This window comes from Parasteatoda tepidariorum, chromosome X1, assembly GCF_043381705.1.
Source record: "Parasteatoda tepidariorum isolate YZ-2023 chromosome X1, CAS_Ptep_4.0, whole genome shotgun sequence".
In the NCBI taxonomy this organism is placed as follows: Eukaryota; Metazoa; Arthropoda; class Arachnida; order Araneae; family Theridiidae; genus Parasteatoda; species Parasteatoda tepidariorum.
The window spans coordinates 2,534,890-2,561,673 of record NC_092214.1 but is presented as its reverse complement, the minus strand read 5'-3'; the positions used below and the strand labels follow the sequence as shown (position 1 = coordinate 2,561,673).

Sequence of the window (26,784 nt, the reverse complement as noted above, 5' to 3'; positions counted from 1 at the left end):
AAGTGAAATCCAGAGATTAAACAGGCCTATTAAATGAAAGTTAAGAACAATTTAGAACAGTTAAGAACAATTCCACCAAGAACTGAGATAATGGTTTTGGGAATCCTTTCTGTGATAATTTCTGATATGGTCTAATAGAATATCCAGATATAGACAACAACTTCAAAGGAGTACTTGTGGCTTCTGTGCTCGTAGACCTTTCCAGAAATGAATACCTGTGAGACTTGCTAATGTGAGAGATAAAGCGAAAGTTCTAAAGGAAGATGAAGTGTTGACAACTTGAGCTCTAGTGACCTGTATTAACAGAAACTATCAAACAGCATTAAACGAGTCTTCTGGAACTTTTATGAGTGAATTTATACAGAGTGCAAAGTTAAATGATGGACAAAAGAAAGCTGAAGAAAAATTATTAACTGAATTTAAAAATCTTTTTTTCAGAACATCAGAAGATGTTGATCGTACAAAAATAATGCAGCACCAAATTGATACTGGAAATCATACTCCCATCAGACAACATCCTTGGAGATAACCATTTATTAAACAGGAAGAGGTAGCTAAACTTCTAAAAGAAATGAAAGAGAATGAAGTCATTCAATCATTAATGAGTCCTTGTGCATTTTCCTATTGTTCTAGTCAAGAAGAAAGATGGCTCAACCCCATTTTGTGTCGACTAACATTGACTGAATGAAATAACAAAAAAAATAGCTACCCTCTAATCAGGATTTTCACATTAGACACTCTTGACACATTAGACACTCTAGCTTGGAATAAATAGTTCTCAATTTTGAAATTAAAAGTGGTTACTGGCAGGCTGAGATACATATTAATGACAGTGAAAAGATTACCTTCACCACAGGACTTAGGCAGTTCAGGTGATACCATTCGGCTTTAGTAACACACTTGCAACGTTTGAGCGCCTTATTGAAACTGGGCTAAGAGGACTCTCTAATAAATCATGTCTTCTTTACTTGGATGATATCCTCATTGTAATTTTTACTCCGGACTGATCACACCTCTTTAAATTTTAAGAACCCATAAAGTTAGCTAGCCAGGGGGATAAGACTCCAGGAATATGATTTCAAGATTCGTCATTGCAAGGGTACTGCACATGGAAATGCTACCGCATTATCGAGGAAGACTTGCAATGTAAGATGCCAATATAGCTTCAGAATAGAGAAGAAAGTTCAGCCAGCAAATTCTGTGTTACACCAAGTTACAGTTTCAATGACATCGAAGCCTGATCCATCGCGGGATGAAGAGAAAAACAAGCCCAAATGTGAGATCCTGATGTAAGACCTATTCTTGAAATTAAAGAATAGTTGAATATAAGCCAAAGTTGGCAGGACATTTCCATCTACAATCTTGCTACTAAACAGTATTGGGCTCTATGGGATTCAATCTATACTAGAAATGGCAGGTTATACAGAAAATTGGAATCTGATGATTGACAGAGCTTGAAATTGTAGCTTGTCTTTCTCAAATCAAGAATTGTGGAAATTTTGAAAGAACTGCATGGTAGTTCAACCGGAGGCCACTTTGGGGTAATGAAGACTTTAATGAAGGTTCATGAATCACATAGCACAAAATAATCCAGTGGATCTAAACTAGACGTTAAGGGAAGATTTAGTAGAAGTCTAAAAGTCGAACATCAGCTTTTACGGGGATGAGATATGCGTAACTTGATCCATAATTTATGGAAGAATAGACGTCTCATAGACAGCCACAGGAATTATTCCTGATCTGCTGAAAGATGTGAACGAACATTCTCCTGTTTTTGCTCTATCTTTCAAGTTTTTCAAAAGGGGTCAGCACTACAAATATTTCTAAAGAAATTTTTTTTTAAATTTGGCAATTTATATTTTATTTTGATTTGGTTATTCTAACTGTATTTATATCTCTATTTTTTTTTTTTAAATGTGGGTGTTTCATTATCAGTTTTTTCTCTGTGTTCTTTTAACTCATTGCCTTTTCTTTGTTTTCATTGAATTTTCATTTCAATATTTGAATTTTTGACTGCTTTTTCTTATTTAGTTTATCCATTATGATGGCTTGGAGTACAGTCAGTTTTCAGTATTAGCGGTATTAATATTCGGCAATATTTCCCAAGACTTAAAAATTGTTTCAATCTACAAGTTTAAAAAAATTATTTGCTTTAGATTTCTGCAGCAAAACGTCTCTCTTATTATTTCATTATTTACTTTTTTTTAAACTTGAATTTAACCTTCATAACACTGAGTATATAATAAATTCATAATGAATAATACGAAATTTTAAAATAATTTACTCATAATAAAAATGCTATAAAGTGAAAGAAAATTTTAATTGTTAAGTAAGATTTTTCCAATTAAAAAATATACCTTAGTGATTTCTAGTTTAAAAAGATGAAATTACAGATTTTTGTCAGTAATTACGTATATATGACACATTAATACGACTGAAATAAAGAAAATTATGTGAAGAACACATTTTAGCCAATAATGTGCTGTTGGCTATCGAAATGGGCGGCAGGTAGCGTAGAGCAGAACTTTCTACCTATGGCAACACTTCACACATGCCTTCACCATTAGCAGAATATAATAATGGAAGATGAAGACAATGAAAAAACTAAATAAGTTTTAAAAAGTAAAATATTAATGTCATAATCATTAATTATCAAATATATAACTAACTTTATTTTCCAAGTATTTCAGAACTTTATCATGATGCTTTTGAGAAATACCAGATAAAATCAAGTTTCTTATATTTCGTAGCATTGCCATGTATGGGAGTTTGTTTGCATCTAAATCAAAAATAAATAGATCATTAAGTTACAACTCTTTTTTCATATTAAAAAAACATATTTAAAATATTGTTAATCTTATACATCACATCTAAAGCAAGGTGTCATGCTTTTACACTAAATATTAGAGCAAATAATTTCTATTCCATAGTAAGACAGATGATTTAGTCTATAAGAAAAACTGATCTGCGAAAATATTTGAAAGATAAGACATTTGAGATATCTAGAAAATTCAGAGTAGATTTTGAGGATGAAAAGTTAAAATTATTAAGATTAATTAAACATTATTATAAGAATTTAATGTAAATTTCAGAGGGAAAAAATTTAAATTAAATAAAATTTTATTAAATTAATAAAAATATTAAAAACATAACACACTCTTCAATTATAAAGTTAAAACAATATTAATAAGAATTGAAATTAAATTATCAAATCACAAAATACCAATAATTCCTTCCCAAACATTAGCCTTATTCCCATTGGCTGATACTTGAGTCTCCCATGTTATAGGTTGGGGCAATTTCATTCGCTTTCCTGCCAATTTTGAATCCCAAGCACCAGGCAAACCAGATTTGTTGAACTGCTCACCAGATTCTGGATACCTATAATTATAATTAATAGTTTACAGATAAAATGNGTGTGTGTGTGTGTGTGTGTGTGTGTGTGTGTGTGTGTGTGTGTGTGTGTGTGTGTGTGTGTGTGTGTGTGTGTGTGTGTGTGTGTGTGTGTAAATCTGTGTGTGTGTGTGTGTGTGTGTGTGTGTGTGTGTGTGTGTGTGTGTGTACATAACACAAAAGAAACAAAAAAGAAAGAAAAGAGGGATTAACAAAGAAATAATTATTATATATTTTTTTTACTTGTTCTCTTTGTTCTTTTATCTTATACATATATATATAGAGGGAATAATTATTATACAAGGAACAGAAATATTTACTAATTATCAAGGATTTAGTTTCACTAATTTACAATTTCTGACAAAAATAAATAAAAGATACATATGTTGCCGACAAAGTATGAAATGTGGACATTTTATAGAATGAATATATTCTATATTATATTCTATTTCATAGAATTTAATTACAAATATGCATATTATATATATATACAGTACAGAACCTCTTAACCGGAAAACAGAAAACCAGACAAAATTCGATAAATTTTCCCGCCACTTAAATTTTTTTCTTTTTAAGACTTCAGAATTTCTCTTTCTTTTTTAAAAATTTTTTACTTTGTTCAAAAAATGTTAAATTTTAGAGACCATCAGGAGAAGCAAGAATCTTTTACTAAATATCATCAATCATTCCCTTCCTCATCTACTACTTAGTTGTTTCTTTTCAATCATAGCTCAATGAGAAAAAGTGACTCGTGGAACACCTGTTTTCCTATCATCTGGCCCTTAAGCAGGGGGAGTCGTTACTACAGTCATCATGTTCATTAATCTTAGGGTAGGAGAGTTAAAACAAATAATTTTATTCGTCTTCTTTGATTCTCAGAAATCTCTTAAAGTACGCCCTACAGGGACAGCAGAGCTCCTATTTTTTCAGTAGTAGTATCCCTCCTTCTTTTCCTGTTATTTCCTACTTTTTCTTATTTTTTAAAAAATTATCTATTTATTTCTGCTATTTGCTATTTGAGCACAGTGACAGGGAAGGAAATGGAATAATGATTCAGGGTCAAGTATTGCAACTGCACTTGTTATTCAGTCCATTTATTTTGAATGTGGTAGAACATGAATTCTTTTTATTATGTCAGCTTTTGGGTCTGCTTGCCAATTCATGTTTAACTAGAGTGGAGGAGAAATAAAATCACTCATCTTAAAAAGAAATAAGATTGTGATACATGTGCTTTTCTTTCTGATTTTGATTAATGTTTTAGCAAAATGTTGAAACCCAAGTTAAACTCTTCCAGATAGTGTGCCAGAATCACGGCAATATTGTTGCAGAAAGTTACAGAGGTTTCGATGAAAGATTTTTCTATTGGAAATTTTTTTTTTTAAATATCTTTTCTGCAGAAATTTTTGAGGGATTTTTTTAAACACCTTTTCTGCAGAAATTTTTGAAGGATTTTTTTTCTTCTCAGAGTTATATTCAAAAGATACCTTATTCGCGATCGGAAAGAAGTGCTCGTGATTTTCCACTTCTCATTTGAGAACAATGAAGTAAAAAATTTTGTTTTTCTTTTCTCCAGTAATTTTTTAAATATATTTTTTCCATCCAGAATTCAAACAATGTCTGCCTTGCGTAAAGGAGGTAAGAGAAATGCTTACAATTTTTCTCTCCTCATTTGAAAATAAAAAAATAATGAAGTAACGAAAATGGAGTGGATGGTTTTGAATTCTGACGCAGACAACAACGAAGTAGAAGAAAGCAATGAGGGAAACAAAAATCAAGCTCATATTTCGAGTGAATGATGCATCAAGTTGATGAAAGAACTGATTAAGGGGAAGGAGCAAAAGCAGTTTGTAGACGAATCTCACATTATCTCAATTTATATGATTCAGCAGTTGTTCGTGCAACAAAAACTCAATTTTCATCAAAAGAAAATGGATGAGTTTTTCTAAAAAAAGAATGCCGATACTTTTTTTTTCATTTCACCTTTTTTGTACAGTTTATATTAATCCTGAATATATTATTTATTTCATTTTTTTCTTCCTTTTTATCTTTTTAAACTTATGTGTATTACTTTATAATATTTTCTTCTTTTTAAAATTATTTCTAAATATTTTTTTTAGTTGGGCTTAATAAACAATAAAAAAACGGCATTTTGTAGCCATTCAGAAAACTGGAAAAATCAGTTATCCAGAATGGTCTCAATCGTTCCGGATAATCGGTTCCCTACTGTGTGTGTATATACATATATATATATATATATAAAGCATATGTATGTATGTATATATATATATACACACACACACACACACACAGTGAAACGTCCTGTTATGGACACTCCTGCAAAACAGATGCCTCTCAAAAAGAATATATTTTTAATTCCCCGGGAATCTTCTATGAATAAACCATTATGTACATTCTCCGCAAAGCGGACACTCCCGTAACTGGACGCGAACAGTCATGTTGAGCCTGAAACGTTATTTTCTATTTCTTCAAACCGGACAGTACTTTTTCTAAATTTGAGAAGAAAAAGAAACTATTTCTGCTTTAAATTGCAAGGGGAAGAAATGCAACTTTTCACCATTTTTAAAGCATGTAAATTTTTTTGCCTTATCCATAATTAAAAATATTGTTAAGCCATTTCAGTAATGAAGAATCAATCATTCTTCTGTCACCTTGCCTTATCTTTGTAAAGAAAAGAGAGAAAATGATACTGTCTCTCCTGAAATAATTCGGACATCGGCATCTTTTGATCTTTTCATCTGGACCACGCAGATTATGAGACCCCTCAAGTTGAAATGACATCTTAAATGTGCTTCTTGCTTGAAAATTTCTTTAATTGTCTTATCAATTTGAAGACTATTTAACACAGATGAGGTAAAAAAGAGAACAGAAGCATAATTTTTGAGGTGTTCCTACAAATGAAACATTTATTCAGACCCTAGATAGTTGATCAATTGTGAATAATCAACTCCATAGGTCCTCATGATTTACAGGTAGGCATTGCTTTTTTCCCCCTGTGAATCGTGGGAGGTTTACTTTCAAACAGGTATTAACCATGTTCCCTATCAAATGATAGGTAAGTGTAAAGGCATGCAAACCTAATATTTAAAACCTACTGAGGACAGAAAGCTCCCATTTGATATCATATCTCTAACTGGAGTATCTATGCAAATAGTAAAATTATATTCTTTTATCTGTAGCTACATCTGGAAATATGTATTTATATCAAACTTCATTATGTATTCTTTTTTATCTTTCCTAAAGTTTAAATATATATCCTTGTCGATAGTTATTGTAGATTATTTAATTATTTTTTCATCCTTGAAAATAGTCCAGAAACAATTTACAGCCTTAACGTCGTTATTAGGGTACCCTTCCCGTAAATGGACAACTCTCATAAACTGACAATTTTTTCGGTCCCAAGAATGCCCGCTTAATGGAGGTTTTATTGTATATATATATACACATATATATGTATGTATGTATGTATATATATACACATATATATATATGTATATATACACATATATATGTATGTATGTATATATATAAATNGTATGTATGTATATATATATATATATATATATAAGTATATATATATATACATACATATGTTTATATTCATACACATACGTATGTATATATATATGTGTGTGTGTATAATATATACGCAGTAAAGTCCCATATCCGGAATCGTCGGGACTTGGGCAAGTCAGGAAAATAGATTTTTCCGTGTAATAGGTCTTTAAGTGAAACAAATGTCAAAGCATCCTAATTCTCCAAAAAGTAATAAATAGACAATAATTAACGTCAATTCCAATGAAGAACGAATATATTTACGTGGTTGCGCTATTTAAAGATATTTTGTTACAGATTTCCACATGGTTTTTAAAATTTCAAGGCAAATTCAGAATCACACATTTTAGTAATCATTTCTCGATTAGCGACGATTCAACAAAAACCGGAAGGATTTGCCGATCCTTTTTTGGGTAGATATTAAAACTGAATTTCACATCGTTTCTAAAATCTCAACATTCTACTACAGTATTATTTTAATCGGCAAACTTTGAATAGCGCATTTTGCCCTCAATTATTGATGATTAACCCATAACCTCACGTGGATTCATGATCGCAATTTTTTTAATAGAATATTATAATGATCCGAAAATTCCAAATTGAGCTTTTGAATAATAAATTAAAGATCCACTTTATTTATGGCGATTCCATCTCAAATCGCAATTTTTTCAAAATAAGACATTTTTGCGCACTCTGAATTTAAGTGCTTGATTCTTTGCAATAATAATCCTTGGCAATAATGATTCTTGGCAATAATAAAACGCGAAAAAAAATCGCGATTTTTTCGCGCTTTAGTGAAATGGCAAATTTTGTGTCCGTGATATCCAATTTCTCTTTTATTGTAGCGGAAATCGGATTAAAATTTAACAAAAATCGGAAAGCCGGAAAAAACCAAAAATTAGAGGAAAACAGAGGATTCTCATCCCTGCATACTTTTTTCAACAAGTCGCAAATGAAAAAAAAACAATTTATAAGTGAAAAAGAGTTCTGTTTATTTTGATGATTAAAAAGCGTCCAGAAAAAAGACCCTTCCAGTAAACCGACGTCCGTACATGGAACTTTGCACTGTATATGTATAAATGTATTTTATTTATATATATATATTAATTATTCAACAAAGAACAGAAATATTTATTAATCATAAAGAATTTAGTTTCACTAATTTACAATTGCTGACAAAAACCAAAAAATTAAAAGGTATATATGTTAATAGCATTGTATGAAATGCCATCATTCTATAGAATGTCTAAGCATTGCATAGAGTGCGTTCTGTTTTTAGGAAAATATGAAATCATAACATACTTTACATTGTATATAATACCTAGGCATTCTTTTGAATGACAAATGTTATTTACGCAGAGTATAAAAAAAGATCCTAATAAGGCTATTTCATAAATCACATGCACTCCTAAAAATACAAATGGTATTCTGAAAAACTAAAGCAAATGCCATCAAAAAAAATTATTAAAAATACCCTACAAAATTTATTTTGTAAGGAATTTTGTACAAAACAAAATTTATGCCTTTCTTGATAAAGGAAACAAGATTTTCATATTAAAATAAAAGAAATGAAAAGTTACCTATTTGTTGCAATATGGTAGGTCTGAATGTCATTCTGAATTATAATTCTTTAGATAAGTTTACTAGAGACTAGATAAGTTTTATCTTTAAAGTATTACTTCTTTATAATGTTTGTTTTTAAAAACGAGAAGAGGAAACATTTAAAACTAGCAATGCATTTTATTAGAAAGAAAAAGATTGTTAAAGATTGACAAATTATGATGAAATCTAAGATTTTGATTAAATGAAGGAGGAAACAGAAATATGCATAATAATTTAATACAATAGTCAAATAAAGAATACCATACTTCGATCAATACATACATAAATAACTTTTACTATACTTCGATAAATTTGTAACTTTTATTATACTTTTATAAGTGTATAACTTTTATTAATATATAACAATTAACCTATAAAATTCCTGCAACTTAAGAGTAAGATAATATTTCTAAAATAGCAGTATGGAAAACTTACTTTTTACCAAGAAGACACATAACTTCATTTGCAGGGGAATCAATGTGAAGAAGTCTAATGAGCTGTTTCAGTGTAAAACCTTGCAAAACCTTTACGTAAAAAATAAAAAGAAGAAAACTGATTATCAGATCTGATATTAATAAAAAAGAAATAAATGCTGAAACTAAAATGTGATACCTTGTTTTTCTTCTTCTTGGTTTTGTCTCTGTTATATTTTGCTAAATGATTAGACATGCATTAGCATAAAATTATCAAATTTAAAGAAATAAAAAAGAAATTTTCAAAAAAAAAAAAAAAAAACATTAATAAATAAATCTACTTTAAAAATTAATTTAGCAATTCTAACTAAGTATTTTAAGAAAAATATTTCATCCTCAAGAGTTGACAAAAATATAACTTAATTGTCTGCTGGTCTAATTAATAAATTAAATGAATAACTCTGAACAAGGTAAGATATTTTCCAATTAAAAATGAAAAATTACACATAAAACAGAATTAAGCAGCTTGTGGACAATAAGTTCATATTAAGCAAATTATAAACTAAGTTTCCTATAAAAATTAGGACCCTATGCACCTAGCCAAATAAAAATTAAAGGAATTACATTGAACTGAATCTGCTTATTTATTTTCTGCTGCAATTTTTTACAGTTTAAAATAAATTTAGTTGGTAGAGTTTTAAAAAGATTATTTTGACAAGTAATATTTATCCCACCATTTTTTTCACAATGAGTAAAGGAATAAAATGAGCATTTTTTGTGCAGAGCTTTAGGTCTTTTGTTAAGATTCCTTGATCCTTGCCGTAATCTCAATCTCAATATTTTCTCATGAAAATATCTTGATATTTTAAATTTATCACTATTACTTTAACTCAAAGCTGAACAATCAAGAATTCAGTAAAAAAATATTCTCTTAAATGTAGTTTTAGATACATTGTTTTAAAATAGCTCACTTCTTCACTACATAACAAAGAGCTTAAAAAAAAAAAGATGTTTAATAATATTTTAATGAAATTAAGAGCACCAACTGAACAAAATAAAGCAACAATGGGAAAATATTAACTATTAAGTTCTCCTATTAAAAACCACCCTTAATAACATTCTACAATTACAGTTTATTAAAATATGTTCTTGAGCACAAAACTTAAAATTTTCAGAAAGTCTGTTTTTTTCACTTAACTTTTCGACAGAGAAACTACAAATAGAAACTAGATTTCTAAATTACATGAACCTGTATATCAAATATACTTAACTCTTTCATTCCGGTAGGGTCTGAGATTTTGAGTTCCCCTGTTATGGCAGTTTTCAGAAGGAAGGTTTTTCACTTGAACTCGACCACGGTTCCCACCCAGTGAGATAAGTAAAAGGGGTGTAAATGATTCTCCTTTCTCTTCATTGAAACTCAGTCTAGTGGGGGAAAAATGTATGCAACAACAAATTGTTGGATAAGTTTAAAACACCCCATTTACCAAAACGTTAGTTCAGCAATTTTTTGGCGACGAATAACTAGAATTGTAAAAGTTTCCTTCCTTCTTTTTTTGTTTTCTTTTTACATCTTTTCTATTGTTTTTTTTTTTACTCGATTTTTTTCACAAAATCATGAAATGTGAAAAGTTTAGATAAAAATTGCTCTTCAATAAATTTTTTATTACATTGCATTATTTCAAATAATTCCTGAATAATTAATTTAGCTTTAAATAATATGTATGCCATACCTCACAAATTTCTCTGTTTTACCACTTCCGATATCGAATCTCGAGACTACTTTACTCAAATTTTATTTAACTTAAAAATAATTTGAATAATCTATTATTTTTTATTAAATGGAGATTTTTATTAAATAGTTTTTTAATAGTATATTGCATTAAATTTTTCAGAATCTTAAAGATTAAATTATAAAATTTTGCTCAATCTTAAAGATTAAAGTTTAAAGATTAATATTTTGCAGAATCTGAACGATTTAGCTATCTTAGTTTCATAAATGAGAATACCCATGGCTCGAAATGATCAGTTGAACAGTCCCTAAAAAATACTAGATTTTATTTTTTAACCGTTTGACGAAGATGAGACACCGGTGTTCCTTTTATATATACTTTTTCTTGCATTCAAATTACCATCTATAACTTATTTCAGTATTTTTTAATTGTAACAAACAGTATGATAATTTCTAAAAAACTCTGTTAGATTATCAGAATTATATTTATACTAAAATATGAAATATGAATACAATAATTTGAACAAAAATTTTATTTTCATACATGTAAAAAAGTTATCCGAAATTGATTTTCAAAATTAAAGAAATTGTAAAAATTGAAAATTAAAGAAAATTGTTTCTTTTAGATCAAAATAACTGTGTGCGAAAATAAAGGCAAACTTTAAAAATATATATATATATAATGTTTGGAAGTGATCTGTGTTTGGAAGATTTTATCTAACTCAGAAAAAGATACGGGTGTTTCATGCTCTATTTCATAACCAAAAATTATTAAAATGCTAAATATAATATTTTTCACTTATTTTCAACCAAATTGTCTTAGTGTAAACAAATTTTATACTATTTGAGTAATACTTTTTGATCCCCATAATTAGATTCAGAGAGAGTAATAGAAAGGCATAATAGTTAAAGGTATAAGTTTCAATCTTTCTCTTTACTGATCTATGAAGGCCATATATTCCAAATTATCTTTTCCTTTCTGACAACAATATTTTGAAAAATATTTATTTTCATTCTGAGGAATCACCTGTGTATTGAAGTTTTCATAGAAATCAATAGTTATATGAAATAATATGCGTATTCTAAGTGGACCTCTTAAGACAAAAATATTATTTCTTTTCATTAAATAGAATCATCACTCAAAATTATTAAATTTTGAGTGATAATATTTAGAGCAACATTTTATTGCAGAGCACATCTTATATTATTCAATAAATTAGTAATAAAACTGAATGATATCAAGAACTGCGTTTTCATCTTTAAGAACTAAGCCTTTACATAACGTGCTCGCTATCTTGTAGGCAAGAACATTCGGATAGTGTCATCGGCTTCATTAACTTTAAATTAAATTATAACAAAAACTATTCCCGCATCTGGTGGCCACAAGTTATCACATTTTATTTCTGTGTATTATTATAGATATATGGTTAGTTTATGATTGAAGAATCAGAAAGATGGATTAGTCTGTTTAGTATCTTTTTTTTTCAGTGAAAAGAAATCTGTAAAAAAATAGAATACTATCATTAGCTAATTTGTATATAATTATCAGGCATAATTTACTTTTAACGGTATAAGTGTAATATTAAGCAATTTGTTAACATTAATATTTGATAATGGAGAATTTCAAAGTTGTTAGAATTCCTTAAATTCATTTTTTAATAAAAATAAAAGAATTTTCTTTTGTAGTTTGAAAGTATATTATTTAGTCTAAGTTTTAAAATACAAGTTTAGTTACAGATTCTTTTTTTTCTCCCAATAACCACTTTTGACGTCGAATCGGAATTTGTTTGCGTAAATGTTCAACAATAAATTAAAGAATGTGGTTATTTCTTCATGGTTAAATGAAGCCCAACTGTTATTTTTCTAAGAAAATGTTTCTTGCTGGTTGCAATCCTTTTCAGCAAAAATGGCCAAAGTAAAATAAATTTTAGCTTTTACTATCTTATGTCAAGAAGTGTTTTGTATAGTATATTATTATATTCTCATTACGCAGCAGGTATTCGTCTTACACGCCTCAACTCAGTACCCTTTCCAACCGGCTCAATGATTCACAACACACATCGGGAATTCTTTCCCTTTTGTATAGCGATTGACACCACTATATTCTTCGATCAAGGTGTGCTGGCCTCCTTCTCCGAAAAAAAAATAAATACAGTGGAACCTGTAAAAGTGACCACCTGGTTAAAGTGAGAATCTGAGTAAGGTGACCATTTTCTGCAAGTTTTATTTAAAAAGTCCTTTTTAAAGACTCTTCATAAAGTAACCACCTCTATATAGTGACCATTTGACTTGGTCCCGAGGGTGGTCAATTTAGACAGGTTCCACTGTAAATAAAACGGAAACTGTATTTGAATCCTTCTTGCTTGTATATTTTTAGAAACATTTCGCCCTAGATAATTTTTAAAAAAAATAATTACTGTCGTAATTTTACAAATGTTATTAATTTAACTATTTAATTATCTTTTTCTTATTTATTTCTTACGTTAGAATGCTTTAATAAGTCACATAGGTGCTAAGCNTCTAATCAATGACATAGCAAGGTTTTTGATTTTCATTCACAGATAGGTAGCGTCTTAGGTACAAATTGTGGATTTTTATTAGATAGCTCAGTTCTTGTAAGTATTGCGGCAAAACTTTTCGTGAACATTGTATACAAATTCAAGAAAATTCAGTTGGGAGCAAAATATAATACACTGAACTCAGCAACCACCAAAAAATAAAATAATTGGTCGAACAAACTGGAAGATATTTTGGGGAAATGATAAAACGTCTATTGGTGATGAAGGAAAATGCCCAAATGTCATTTTAATTACTCACAAAAGGTAGATAAGTACAGAATAAGATAGATAGAGGAAGCTACGAATAACAAAGGGATGAAAAGGTTTCTTTCCTAGTTTTTCAGGAATACGAACTTATAGAATACATGGTGTCATAAAATTATTCCCACTTGCAGGCTAACAGTAAATACTTTTATACGTCGTCTAGAACAATCAAACTTTCAAAATATTTTTGAAATAGAAACGATTTTTTAGAAATTTTATCCATTCCTCATATAAGAAGAAAAATTATTGCACTTTCTCCTAAATTAGAACACAGAGGAAAACGGCAGACCACATTCATAACGAAAATTACTAGACTTAGTCCCCCTCGTGAAACAGTTGATTTTTATTTATTTTTTAATTTAAGCATGCATAGACAAAGAGGTTATTCAAAAGAAAATAAAAGGAAAATTATGACTGACTAGGACTAAAGTCTTTTTCAAATTGTATTCAAATGATTAATTTATTGACAAAATTTGAAATTTATTAAAATTGCTAAAATCGAAACAGAACAAAAAACTTGGGTAACTGTTTCCAATTGCGTTATTAGAAAGAAAAAAAAAATTTAAAAAGGAGAAAAAAAAGCTGAAAAGACAGCAAAACAACTATTGTTTTCTTTTTAAGAATTTTCTTTAAGAAAAAAAAAAGAAGATTTGATTACATAAAATATGATATGAATTCTTATGTCTACCAATATTAATCATCAGATTTTGAATAAATTGTTTTGAATTAATTTCAATTGAATGGTACCATTGAAATAAATGTATTTTATGAATATGCTTACATTTATTTAATGGTTGATTTTGTGAAGTGATTTAAAATTTAAATATCACTATACAATGTAATTTCTTATATCATTGAAATCTTTAAAGTTTTAAATTATAATTTCTGCGCAATTAGATTTTTTTGAACAAGTATTTTAAATTCCTTAANATTGTAAATGTAATTTTGTAGTGGTAGATACGCTACAGTGACGTTTACTGTGTGCAATACCTTACAATGCCTTTCCGCATCTATTGTAATTCCACAAGTAACAATGAAGAAGGAATAGACAAGTATTGAAAGAATTTCTGCCTCTGGTAACAGTGGGTTAGCGGGATAGTTTAGATGTCCTGGGGTGAAGAGGAGTCAAAGAGCTTTGTGAAATTTTTCTATGTAAAGCAAATAGTGGACAACCGTATTGTGCAAATCATTACTCAGAATACTTACAAACATTAGTTTTTCCCTTGCCGCGAAAAAAAAAAAAAGAAAGAAATATTCCTAAGGGAGTACTACCACAGTAATATAAATTTGAAATAGAACACTGAATGATTTTTATGAAAAAAAAATGATTACGCATAGTTAAGAAAAAGAAAAAAAAAAGAAAATATTTATTATTTAAAGTTAGTAAAATATTAATACTAATCATTAGCATTTTGAATAACATTAAAACGGTTTGATATCAATGAGGTTGAGAATCAATGAGAAATTAAAGTAGTATTTTGATCGATAAAAACTTGATTTTTGTATGACAAATGAAAGGCTTTCAAATATTTGTTAGGTCGTCTATTTCTAAACATTGTCTGAACCAAATTAAACGAAAAAGATATTGAAAAAAGTAGAAATACTGAAAATTCCTTAGAATAAATTCGTATCTTTTCTTACATTGAAATAAATTTGTAGACATTAATGTATTGTATTTTCAATATTTTTATGCACCATAAAATATTAAAAGATAATGTCTAAGTTTCTTTATTCGCGATCAATATCGAGTAACATAACGACGCATATCATAATGAAAAATATAAGTTTTAATGTTGTTATACATTTTTAAATTTAAAAAAGTAACTAAAACAAGAAATCAGTCCTTTTTCAATTTCAAACCTTTTTTTTTTCCTTTATCGATTTATGCGGCGTATTATTATTTAACAATAAAGCATTGATCTTTATCATTCGAAAGTTTTTTGTAAGTGTTCCTGAGGTTTCCTTGTGTACCTGCTCAAAAGCACATTAATTCGTATATGTACGTATAAAACAGTACATTTCCTCTGTATACTAGATATATTGTTTTGAAAAAAAATTCCGCGAGAAACTACCACTTTTCTGATTCCACTTTTTAATAAGAAAAATTAAGTATAAAGTAATTGCTCAAGCATCATAACCTCCAAAGACTTGAGAATAAGAATTGTATTAGGTAATTAAGTTGAAATATCAAACAAATTTCTGTATGAGCTAATAACAAACGCTTTTTTTTTCTATTACAAAAGTGTTTTTTTTTCCTTCTTTCTTTTATTTATTTTTTTTTTTTAACCACGGATGTATTTTAACAAGTGTAAAAGAAATGTTAATCAATGTTTGACAGAATTAATTAAACAACTTTCTTATTCCTATGAATAGCGAATATTTAATGTGGTTAGAGTGAAGTACAGTTTCGTCAGTTTAGGCTATTTTGTCAGTAAACTCGACATGGAAATCCAATATGGCAACAGTTTATTTTACGTTTCAGTTAAAAGAAAAAATTTTAAATTCATATATACTTATATTTAGCACGATTTTAACAAGTCAAATTGCCACAAATGAACATAGCCGTTGATTAAATGGTTGTTTTTTTTTTTTTTGCTTCAAAAATAAAATTTCATAATGTGATATGAAAAAAATTATAATTTCGTTTTGAAATTTATAGTGTTAATGCAAAGAAAAATTATTAAACCGAAGAAATTAATATATGTTCCATAATTATTCGAAGTTTGCTTAACGGTTGCACTATGACAAACTCTTGTGGCTAAGAGAAAAGAATTATTAAAGTATAGCAGCTCTTAGGAATTGCCACGAAGAATAAAAAAACGCTATGTTTTAGTTTTAATTGTAATTTGACACAATTATAAATTCTTATTGATTAAATAATTGTAAATACTTTAACATCAATTCTGAAAAATATTTATTTATTTATTATAAAAAAGGGCTGTGAAGCATTTCGTTATAGCACAGGATACGTCCATTTGTTGATTTAAAACAGTGTCTTTTTTGTGAAGTTTGCATTAGAAGATAAAATTTGGTGTTTGGCACTTTCTCTAAGAGCCATGCCTGCAATTTTTAAAGTTAAGAATAGCAACCTTAGGAGAAAACTTTTCAACAATGCATAGGGAGGGAACTAATTGATGTTAACTGACAATCCTATACCTGGAATCCTATAGAAATATACCTGGAGAGTCATGAAACAACACCTATCCGGAGTTTGCATGTAGATGTTTTTTCGTGACACTTCGGAAATAAGGGGTTAAATTATATACAATTTTATATAAGGCTGGGAGATATAATGTAATGCCCTCATTTAGCGTCATTTCTTTGATACTGTGGTAAAGATATTTGCAAGTAAATCCTTTGGTAATACCGAAATATTGAACTTAACTACACCGGCCCTTCTCTGTACTCAGTGCTAACCCATCCCCAACCTAACTCCCTGTGTCCGCTGCAGACTGGAGCAGTGGAAGAGCAAGGTGAAGGTATGGCACGGAATTGTCTTAGGGGTTAAGAAATACTACTATAAAACTTGCAGGCATTATTTAGAACATCTCCTCTGCTTATTTTTTCAACAGCTGGAAATTTCCCCTACATTAATACAATATTTTGTGGTATCATTTAACTTTAAGGCGCATACATCATATCCTTGATATCAGATATCACACATCCACTTTAGAAATATTATATCAACCCTAAACGGTATACTTAGTTGCTGATTTTGGTTTGATTTTAATACTAGCGTGCTTCTGAATTTAAAAATATCTGAGATTGTCGATGTTGCATTTGGATCTCCTGCGGAAAAAGAATAATACAGGAGAAATAAAGATAATCAAGGTATGTATATAATTATTTCAATAAATATTTTATGTATAAATAAAATATTTAATAATGCAATTTCATTTCGATAAATGTTCTGCAGAATTTTATAAATGTCCACAATTTTAATTCAAAAATTATTGTTTTTTCATTTGTTTCGTATTAAATTTAAACTATCATATTTATTGTTGAAAAGAAAATACGTTTGATTAGAAAAAAAATGAGGGAAGATTTCTGTATCGTGTTCTATGGCAGAATAATAAGTCTTGGCAATTTCTAGTCAGCGGCCTGAGAGAAATGAAAACAAAAGAGGACCAACTTGAATGATTAGCCATCCCCGGGGAAAACCTCTTTGTTTATTAACTTTATTTACTTATTTTTTCAAATTTGAAAGATTAAAAAACTTCTGTGGAAAACCTCTTTGTTTATTAACTTTTTTATTTATTTACTTATTTTTTCAAATTTAAAAGATTAAAATCTACTTTGCACCTTGGCAATTGTAGTGGGCCTGTAAAATCACAATGGGGAAAAATCTCCAAAAAAATGCATTTCTTTGATACTTTGAGGAAAAAAATAGATTTTCACAATTTGAATTGAAAAAAATGTACAGATAGAAATGGTTTTGTATTTAAATTTGAAATATCATTTTCAGAAAAAATCGCGTCGATTTTAGCGATTGAAATTTGTTCCATTTTTATCGGTGTTTTGAAGAATTCTAGAAAATGACGCAATTTCATTTAAAACAATATTAAAAAAACATACATTTAAAAATAATACTAAATTTAGACTTGGGGTTTTGTGGAATTTTAGAAAATCAAATGTATTTCTATCGATGTTTCGCAGGAATTTATAGAATTCCGCAATTTTAATAACAAAAATATTTAGATAATATTTTAGTATTTAAAAATTTTTTTATGTGATTTTAGGATATGAAATAAGTTTCATGAAAAATTCTATGCTTTGAAAAATTCTAGAAAATGCCGCAATTTTATTTGAAACAATAATAAAAAGATAAAATTTTTACATTTAAATTTAAAATAGTTTACATTTGAAAAAAGTTTGAATTTTAGCAATTTAAAAAAAATTTTCTATTAGAGTTTCGACGAATTTTAAAAAATTAAATGCATTTCTATCAGTGTTTTCCCCGAATTCATAGAGTTTCCCAATTTTAAGTTTTAAAAAATGTCTTAGTGATAAAAGTTTGAAATTGAATAGTACAGAATTACACTATTTTTGCATTTAAATTTTAGAAACAGCTTGCATTAAAAAATGCTTGAAGTTTAAAAATTGTTAGTTACTATTTGGCTTTTGTGGAATTTTAAAAATATCAAAGAAAATTTTTTTTACCATATAAAATTTTTTCTTTTTTTAAAAAAATAGTATGATGGAAGGTTTTTGATTGTCAGCAATGCAGTAGTAAAGGATTGGTATCTTCAAAGCAGAAAATAGTGGAATAATAAAATAAAATTTTTATGAGGAAAAAATGGTAAATCTGCCCTTTGAATTGGTGGATATTTAAGAGATCTTTGAAAGCATGGAACCAGAACTAGCCAAACATAAAATGCCGCATAAAGATTTGAATTCAATGAGCTCTTCGTTGTTTTTAAAATGTTGTTCTTAGAATGTAAAGATAAAAGTTTTGAGTATTTTAAAACACGCATATCTAATTACTCTCTTAGCTTCTGAAAGCATGAAAGAAGAATTTTGATAATCTATACAGTAATTATAAATTAGGCAATAAATTTTATTATTTTTTAATATTATTCTGCACAACTGCAAACAAACCTGAGATTTGATAAGGTGAAAAATTCTTATAATTCCAGGTTTTGGCATAAAATTATGCACTTCGTTGACTTTTTGTATAATTTCATTTTCTCTGACTTTTTCTGGTATTCTTAACATTTTAGGCACATTAGAACCCTGACTTCCCATCATTAAAAATTTTTGTTGACAATATAATTTATTCTCGTTCAGCAAGTTATACACTAATAAACATCTTAGACTCAAAAAACAATTTTTACAAATTAGGAAATTTAATAAATAAAAATAAAACACAATTTTACAAGAGAGAAAAAACATAAATTAAAACAAATAATAAAAAATCATTCTTACCTAGTTGGTATTCATCGAATTTCTGAAAAGAGTTCTTTAAAACCTTCTTCAGACATGCTGGCAAAGATCCCTTTTTTAGCCGTTCATCATTAAATGTCTTTAAAAAAACTTAAATCTCAGATTTATAGGAATAAACATAGTTTTAAACTTTTAATCAATGCATTTCAAACTTTATTATTTGCGAAATAAATACTGTATCATATTTAATTCAGAAGAATATTTAAGAAATACATTAATAATTTTCAATAACCAATCTAACATCTAAAAGTATAGTTATATGCTAGTAATTTGCAATTTCAATACAAATAATTTGCAATGCAATTTCAACAAAATATCTGTATTAGATCAATGGTTGTTGAATTAAATATCCGACATTTAGGAAAAAAAGGTAAGGTGAATGAATTAAGAGCTTTCAAAAATTTGCTAAATTTAAAAATTATTATAAGCATTGACTTCAAATAAAATACATTTTGAAACTGGAGAGACTGATTTTTTTTATCCTTGAAAAACTTAAAAGTTCAATTTTAAAGAAAAGAAAAATTGTTTCCCTCCTTAAGCAGAGAAGCAGATATGGAACTTTTTGTTAAAAATTTGTTACATTATTTAAATCAGATAAACTGAACACTTTTATCACATTATCTTATAACAGCATCATAAAGTATCCAAATGGGATTAGAATTAGCTAATGTTATAATTAATATAAACGCAGTTTTAAAATGGTTGGAATGATGATTTTGTTCATTAATAATATAAATGGTAACGCAGGAAACCAAGTGCAAGATTATGAAATATTAAAATAATATCAATGAAAGTATTATAAATACCCCGATATTATAACCAAAGCGCTATTTAAAAAATAAAAATAAATTAACAGAATAAATAACGGTAGGAAGAAAATAGAAAGATATAACTTATAGGTAGTGATTAAAAATTTTCTACAAAGATTAAAAATATATTTCCTGACTTCCTTTTAAAAATTTTATATAATATTAAATATACTCACAAATAATAAAGATAGCAAGAAATAACAGTATTTACATTTCTTTATTTTTTATCATTTAATATAAAGATACTAGGGTAATATGTTATTAACATTATTTTATTTTTGCTTGCTAGTTAACCAGGGTTTGATGATTTTAAAACATAAATCACATTGTTTCTTATAGTAAAAGAGATGCACATGCATTAACCAATACAATGCTACAAACAGAGTAGGCCTGGTTACATAACCTAGTTCAAAAGCGCCATGACTAGATATAATTCTACACATAAACTAGAAAGAAAGCGTTATATATCAAGCCCTATGACCTTAATACATCCTTCCATTGTCTACAAAGATTAATAGGCAGTGCTCAAAAACGTTAATCTTCCTCTCAGGAAGAGGGCATTTAGTTCATTTACTAAGAGAGGGTGCAACACTGAATTAGTCAAAGATCTTGTCACAACCCTCTAAAATATTACAAATGGCATGCTTGTGAATTACGATCAACAGTTAGAGAAATTGTCAACAAAAGCATTATTTAAGTCTGAGTATCATCATTACAAAATATATGATTGATAAAAGCTCCATTTTATGTATATATAGATAAATAACACTCACTTGGTATATGTCAGCAACCTCAAGCCAATCCAAAGGTAATCTTATTGAAGCATCAAAGTATTTTTCCAAAAATATACGTGTTTCTTCATGAAATGCAGCATAAGAAAGAAGAAAATTACACACAGACCTAATGTTTAGCTCTTGTCGAGCATAAATAGCAACCTAAAACAACAATGATAATCCTTCTCAAAATAGTGTAAGTAATAAAATGGAACATTTTTAAAAATTTGTGTGTTCAATATATAAATGCTTTGAAGTTTCATGTATTTGCAAAGTTAGAACACACAAACAAGAAATTACAATTTTAAAAGTGGAAAAATTTATACAGTATATATTTTCCTCGACATTGCACCTATTATACTCAACAAAAATAGCTAATATCAGTTAAATATATTAATCATAATAATCAGGAGTGCCTATGCATTCTTATTTAGAATGAAAATTGTAATAATAAGTACAGCTTTTAGTTTACTTGATAAAAAAGTTAAAGGGAACCATAAGCTATGATTACAGTAATTTCCGATAGATACGCTGCACATGCAAAAAACATAAATTTAAAAATTTCAATTATCATCATATAGGCTGCACTTTTTTTTTTCTCACTAGCATACAATAAAGTATAAAATGTCACAACTGGAGGAAGTACTACAGATAAATCTGGTTTTGATTCACTTTTCGAAAACATAATTAAAGTTTGATATTAAATAAAAGTTATTCACAGTTAAAAGAAAGGTAACATTTTCAAAAATGCGGAATAATGGGAACAACATCGATTCTTATCACATGCATGACAAACACGTACCGCATGCATGAAAACACACTTGAAAAATAATAACCTTTAAAACATAAAATCTACACTTAGAAAATAGTTATTAGTAATAAATCCTTTCTTATATACACTTATTATAAAAAGAAAGAATTGAGAATGATACTTACTTACAGAAGAAACATATATCACCAATCAGAAAAAATTTATAAGCGATAAACAATAAACTAATCAATACATGAAAATAAATCACCAACTTCTTATTTATTTTTCAAATATTTCCAACCTTATATTTAAACAAATCTATCAAAATTAGATTCTTCACTTTTGAAACAAAAGAAACGCTGTAATTCATCATTGAGTTCATTTTCCACGTCATCTGACATCAAGCAAGGGAAAAGTAACAATGGTTACAGCAGACATGGGAGGAGAAAATCTTGCAGAAGATGTTGTGTGATGTTAAAAATATTTATGACATAGACAGCACAACATAAATTTAGTGTGAGTAAAACTAGGAAAGAGGAAATTCCCTCTCCTCTTGCAATTAAGAAACGTGTGAAATTCGGAAAAAGGAAATAAAATGTTTCTTTTTTTCTTCCCTAAAGTATACATTGGTTAGCAAAAGAGGCAGAAATTTTTCATCAGCGTTGAAAAATAAACAAAAAAGAATTTCAACTAAAAACATCTGCAGAAACAGGATCGATGAATTGAATAAAAAGATTTTATTTTCTAGTTTTGTGACAATTTGAAAATAAAATATTTACAGATGAGGAGAAGAGAGTAAAAAATATGGCGTACTAGTTTTTTCTTAAATTACAAAACGGAATTTGTAACCTTATTTGTAGATGGCATACGATTTTTCCTCAATCGAAGACTTCTTTTATCACCCCATATTTTAATCAAAATAATAATAAATAACGCTTTCAGAGAAAACATTACAAGCTAGGTCCGTAATTTTGGAAAATTTTCAGTAAAAATCTGGTTTTAAATAAATCCACTGCAATTGCAAAATTATTATGCGTGGCTAGGCAACAATGAATTATTTGAATTGGCCTCTTCAGTTTTAAACACCGATAGACTGCGGCCTGTTTACAGGAAATTACTGCATTTATCAAGTCTGATGTAAAAACAGTTATTACAAATTACATAAATAAATGGTAATATAATATTTAAAAGCGATAGCATAGAGCAATTTACTTAAAGCTGATTAAATTACCTTTAAAATAAATTCAGGATCTATTGATCTTAGAGCATCTGCAGAATTTTCAATGAAATTTCTGTAAGAATTTCCAGCATCTCTAAAATTAGCTGCGCAGATTAAAGCCATACTAGCAGCATTATACAATTGCATCTAAATAAAAGAAAATAAGGTATTTTGTAAGTCGAAGAGATATTTTTTCAAGTTAGTAACAACAAACAGAATAGTATAACATATTTCAAATAAACTGAATCAAACAAATATTCTTGGGATCTGTGCATTAAGTGCAGAATTTTGAAATTTATATGTGTCTGAAAAAATGCAAACCCTTCTTGAATTGGAATTTCTGCTCAGGGAGAGGAAGGAAACTTCTCTTTGCATGTGGGACAACCAACCATAAATAAGATTAATAGGTATTGTCAATAAATAGCTTTTTATTTCAGATTTATATGCTTGATGGATAAATGTTTTTTATATTAAATATTGATTAACATAATAAAATTAATACATTAACTAGGTAGTGTATCCATGCACATAAAACAAAGTGTAAATGATGTCCTGTCCATGCATTCTCATTGGATAGATAAATTATATGGTCTAATTTTTCTCTCATAAAGATAGTTTTATTTTTTATTTTTGTCATCAGCATGAATTAACAAAAATTATAAAAATTTTCAACTGCCTTTAGCCTTTACTTTCTGCCACACAGTAGATGCTGATGAGAGAAGAGAGCAGAGCCGTATAGTGCAATAAATCGATTAATATGATAATAATTTTATTTTAAAAAAAAATCTTTTAGTAGGAGAGGGGTAAATGACACTGCTAGGTGGGAATTAGCCCTCACATGCCCCCCTTGGCTACGGGCTTGAAATAAATGAAACTAAAAGAAATTTTACAAGATCAGAAAAATATGAAAGGTTTACTCTCAGACAGAAGAACTTAGGTGTAGAGTTGGGGGTGCCCATCCCCAATAATTTTCCTGAACTTCAGAATTGTTTTAGTGTAATTAATTTTTTAAACCCCAACAGTTATTTAATTTAAAAGTTCAAAAACCTTAAAAAATTAAAAAATTTTTGATAGTTTATGGAACAAAATTTTTTAATGATTATTTTCTTTTTTTGCAAAGGTTATCTTAAAAATCAGTTAAATATTATTTTTTTAAAATTTGTTACAATTCGAACGCAATTTTACAAATTTAAGTATTATTATTTTTTCTAGATTATAATAGTAGGTAACAGTTATTTTATTTTATTTTTTATGCCCGATATAATTTTTTCAGTTGTAATTACTATTTATCAGCACTTAACAGTACTGTCAAAAAAAATTTTGTATTTTAATTTTCTAGGAGGTTCTGCTCATATATCATATAATAATTCAAGTTTAATGCAAGGGCCCTTTGCTAATATGTTAATCGCAACAAAATGAACGATTACTTGTATTTGTTGTACTTAAAAAAATAATAAAATACAAAACGTGAAGAAAATAGAATACAGGAAAATATTTTTCCCTTTTCAAGACCACTATAATTTTAAAATCATTTTTACATAAACATTACAATTCTAAAGATTGACTTCAAAATTGCTGGTATTAAAGCTATAAAGAACTTATTCCCTTCATCTCTTCCTTTTGATCAATTCCAATTTGGCATGGGTAAAAAGGACATCATTTTTAAAAGCTTCAAGCATGATTTTTCAAATTGTATCAACAGTTTTGCTATGAAAAATCTTTAAAACATTTGCTGCTAAAAGAAATATTGTTTCATAGAATTACTATAAAAGTGCTTCCATATTTCTGTCCAACCCCTGTGCATTATATAACTGTTTAAATTGGAAACAGTTTTTATCTCTTTAGAGACTTTAAAAATATTGATCCAAATATTAGAATTTTTATCTGGAAACATCAACTGTTCATTTCTAATTTTTTTTATATATTTTATTTAAGTTTTTTTGCTGCTTTTGAAATCAAGTCAAGTGGGAACTTAGAAAATAAAAATCTTGAGAGATATAAACAAGTTTTTCTTCAATAATGGGTAAACAGCCATTATTTGATCCAAAAATTTATAAAAAAGTTTTTAAAAGAATCTCTCAAAATTGTAATAACTTTAAGCAATTGCAATAAATTTATAAATGAGATTAAATTTTTCAACTCGTTAAACAAATACCTTTGTGATTTCAAGTCTGTTGGTCAAAACAGTGGCATCAGAAACTCATAACTTTTTAATGTAGGGAAAGCTTATTTTCACAGCAGCAAACAATTTTAGCATGTTTAAGATTGAAGTTTAAATTTTGATTTGTTTTAAGCATAAATGTTTACTTAATTTTTGGGAGATATTTTTAATATTTCTATAATTATTACTGTTCAAATTCATTTAGTACCAAATAAAAAATTTTCACTACTTAATTTAATAGTAACATACGTTTTTTTTTTTTTTTTTGCTTATTTCATTAGAATGCATTCTAAATTATTTTATTTCCTTATTAACTTTTGAAAATTTGGAAGATCAGATTGCAAAAAATATGCATAACAGTGGCAGATTATTTAACTTTGTAAAAAGTTTATTATATATAGANCAAATAAAAATTTTTCACTACTTAATTTAATAGTAACATATGTTTTTTTTTTTTTTTTTTTTTTTTTTTTTTTTTTTTTNATGCATTCTAAATTATTTTATTTCCTTATTAACTTTTGAAAATTTGGAAGATCAGATTGCAAAAAATATGCATAACAGTGGCAGATTATTTAACTTTGTAAAAAGTTTATTATATATAGATGCATATGTATGTATGCATTTATAACATAAAAAGCTTCTATTAATCTTTTCCTGTTAGTTTCTTCGTTATAAAAATACTGCTAATTTTTTACTAATTAATTATTCAAGTTGCTCTTTCTCGCAGTTTTAAAAACCACATCCTGTTTTTAAATCTATTTTTGTCCCAAGTATGCATAAATTTAAATAAAGACATTTTTCCCCTTAAACTTCGTGAAAATCACTCGAACTATTTCTTAAACCAATAGTAATATCTAAGAGTTCCCTAAATACAGACATTTTCGGATATTTTGCAAGATTTTCCCTACTAGAAAGACTAATCACTCATGGAGTAAACTACACTTTTCTCTTGCACTCAACAAAGTATGACATAAATAAATTTTGTTCGCTTTCATTAAAATCCTGCGTCTATTTTCCTGCTCGGTCCGACTGCATCATTTTACAAGCCGGCAGGATTATAAGAACTGATGAAACAGGCGCAGGATAATATTAAATGCTAAAATGCTTCTTCAAAACATTTTTAAAAAAATGACAATATACATCTGAACCCCTTTTTTTTTGGAAGATCTGACCCTTCAAATTTTCTTCTTCAAGTTCAACGTTTACCCAAATCTAGAAGGATATGGGGGGATGGTAGTTTTTGTCTGTGGTGAAAACCAAAAAAATGAATACTTAAGCATATTGTTGAATCTAGGATCTCCCAGCACATTCATTGTTGAGACTAGGAGCTGTTTTCCTCCTTTTAGGGAATACAGCCCCCAATCCAGCAAAAATTAGTAACACTGAAGTCTTAAACTTCAGATTAAAGACCATTGTGTCAAATTTTTTTTACATTTTATTTTCAAAGTATACAATCCTGAATATAAGTTTCAGGATGAAATATTTTTGACAAAAAGTGTCAATTTGTATTTTTATATCTCATACCACTCGTATTTTTATATTTACATTTATATATATATATATATATACATAAATATATATATATATATATTT

At 28.0% G+C, this 26,784-nt stretch overlaps 1 protein-coding gene across 17 annotated transcripts in view; it reads right to left on the bottom strand.

The window, feature by feature from the left end:
* LOC107451625 (telomerase protein component 1) overlaps positions 1-26,784 on the bottom strand; it is a 275,001-nt gene that overhangs the window by 176,675 nt on the left and 71,542 nt on the right. For all 17 annotated transcript variants that reach the window (XM_021147098.3, XM_043040343.2, XM_021147105.3 and 14 more), the window contains 7 exons: positions 23,043-23,177; positions 21,061-21,222; positions 19,461-19,557; positions 9,181-9,221; positions 9,004-9,092; positions 3,224-3,381; positions 2,670-2,779 (listed from right to left, as the gene is read on the bottom strand). In XM_021147098.3, coding sequence (XP_021002757.2) covers positions 2,670-2,779; positions 3,224-3,381; positions 9,004-9,092; positions 9,181-9,221; positions 19,461-19,557; positions 21,061-21,222; positions 23,043-23,177 — 792 coding nt within the window. The remainder of the gene's footprint in view (positions 1-2,669; positions 2,780-3,223; positions 3,382-9,003; positions 9,093-9,180; positions 9,222-19,460; positions 19,558-21,060; positions 21,223-23,042; positions 23,178-26,784) is intronic.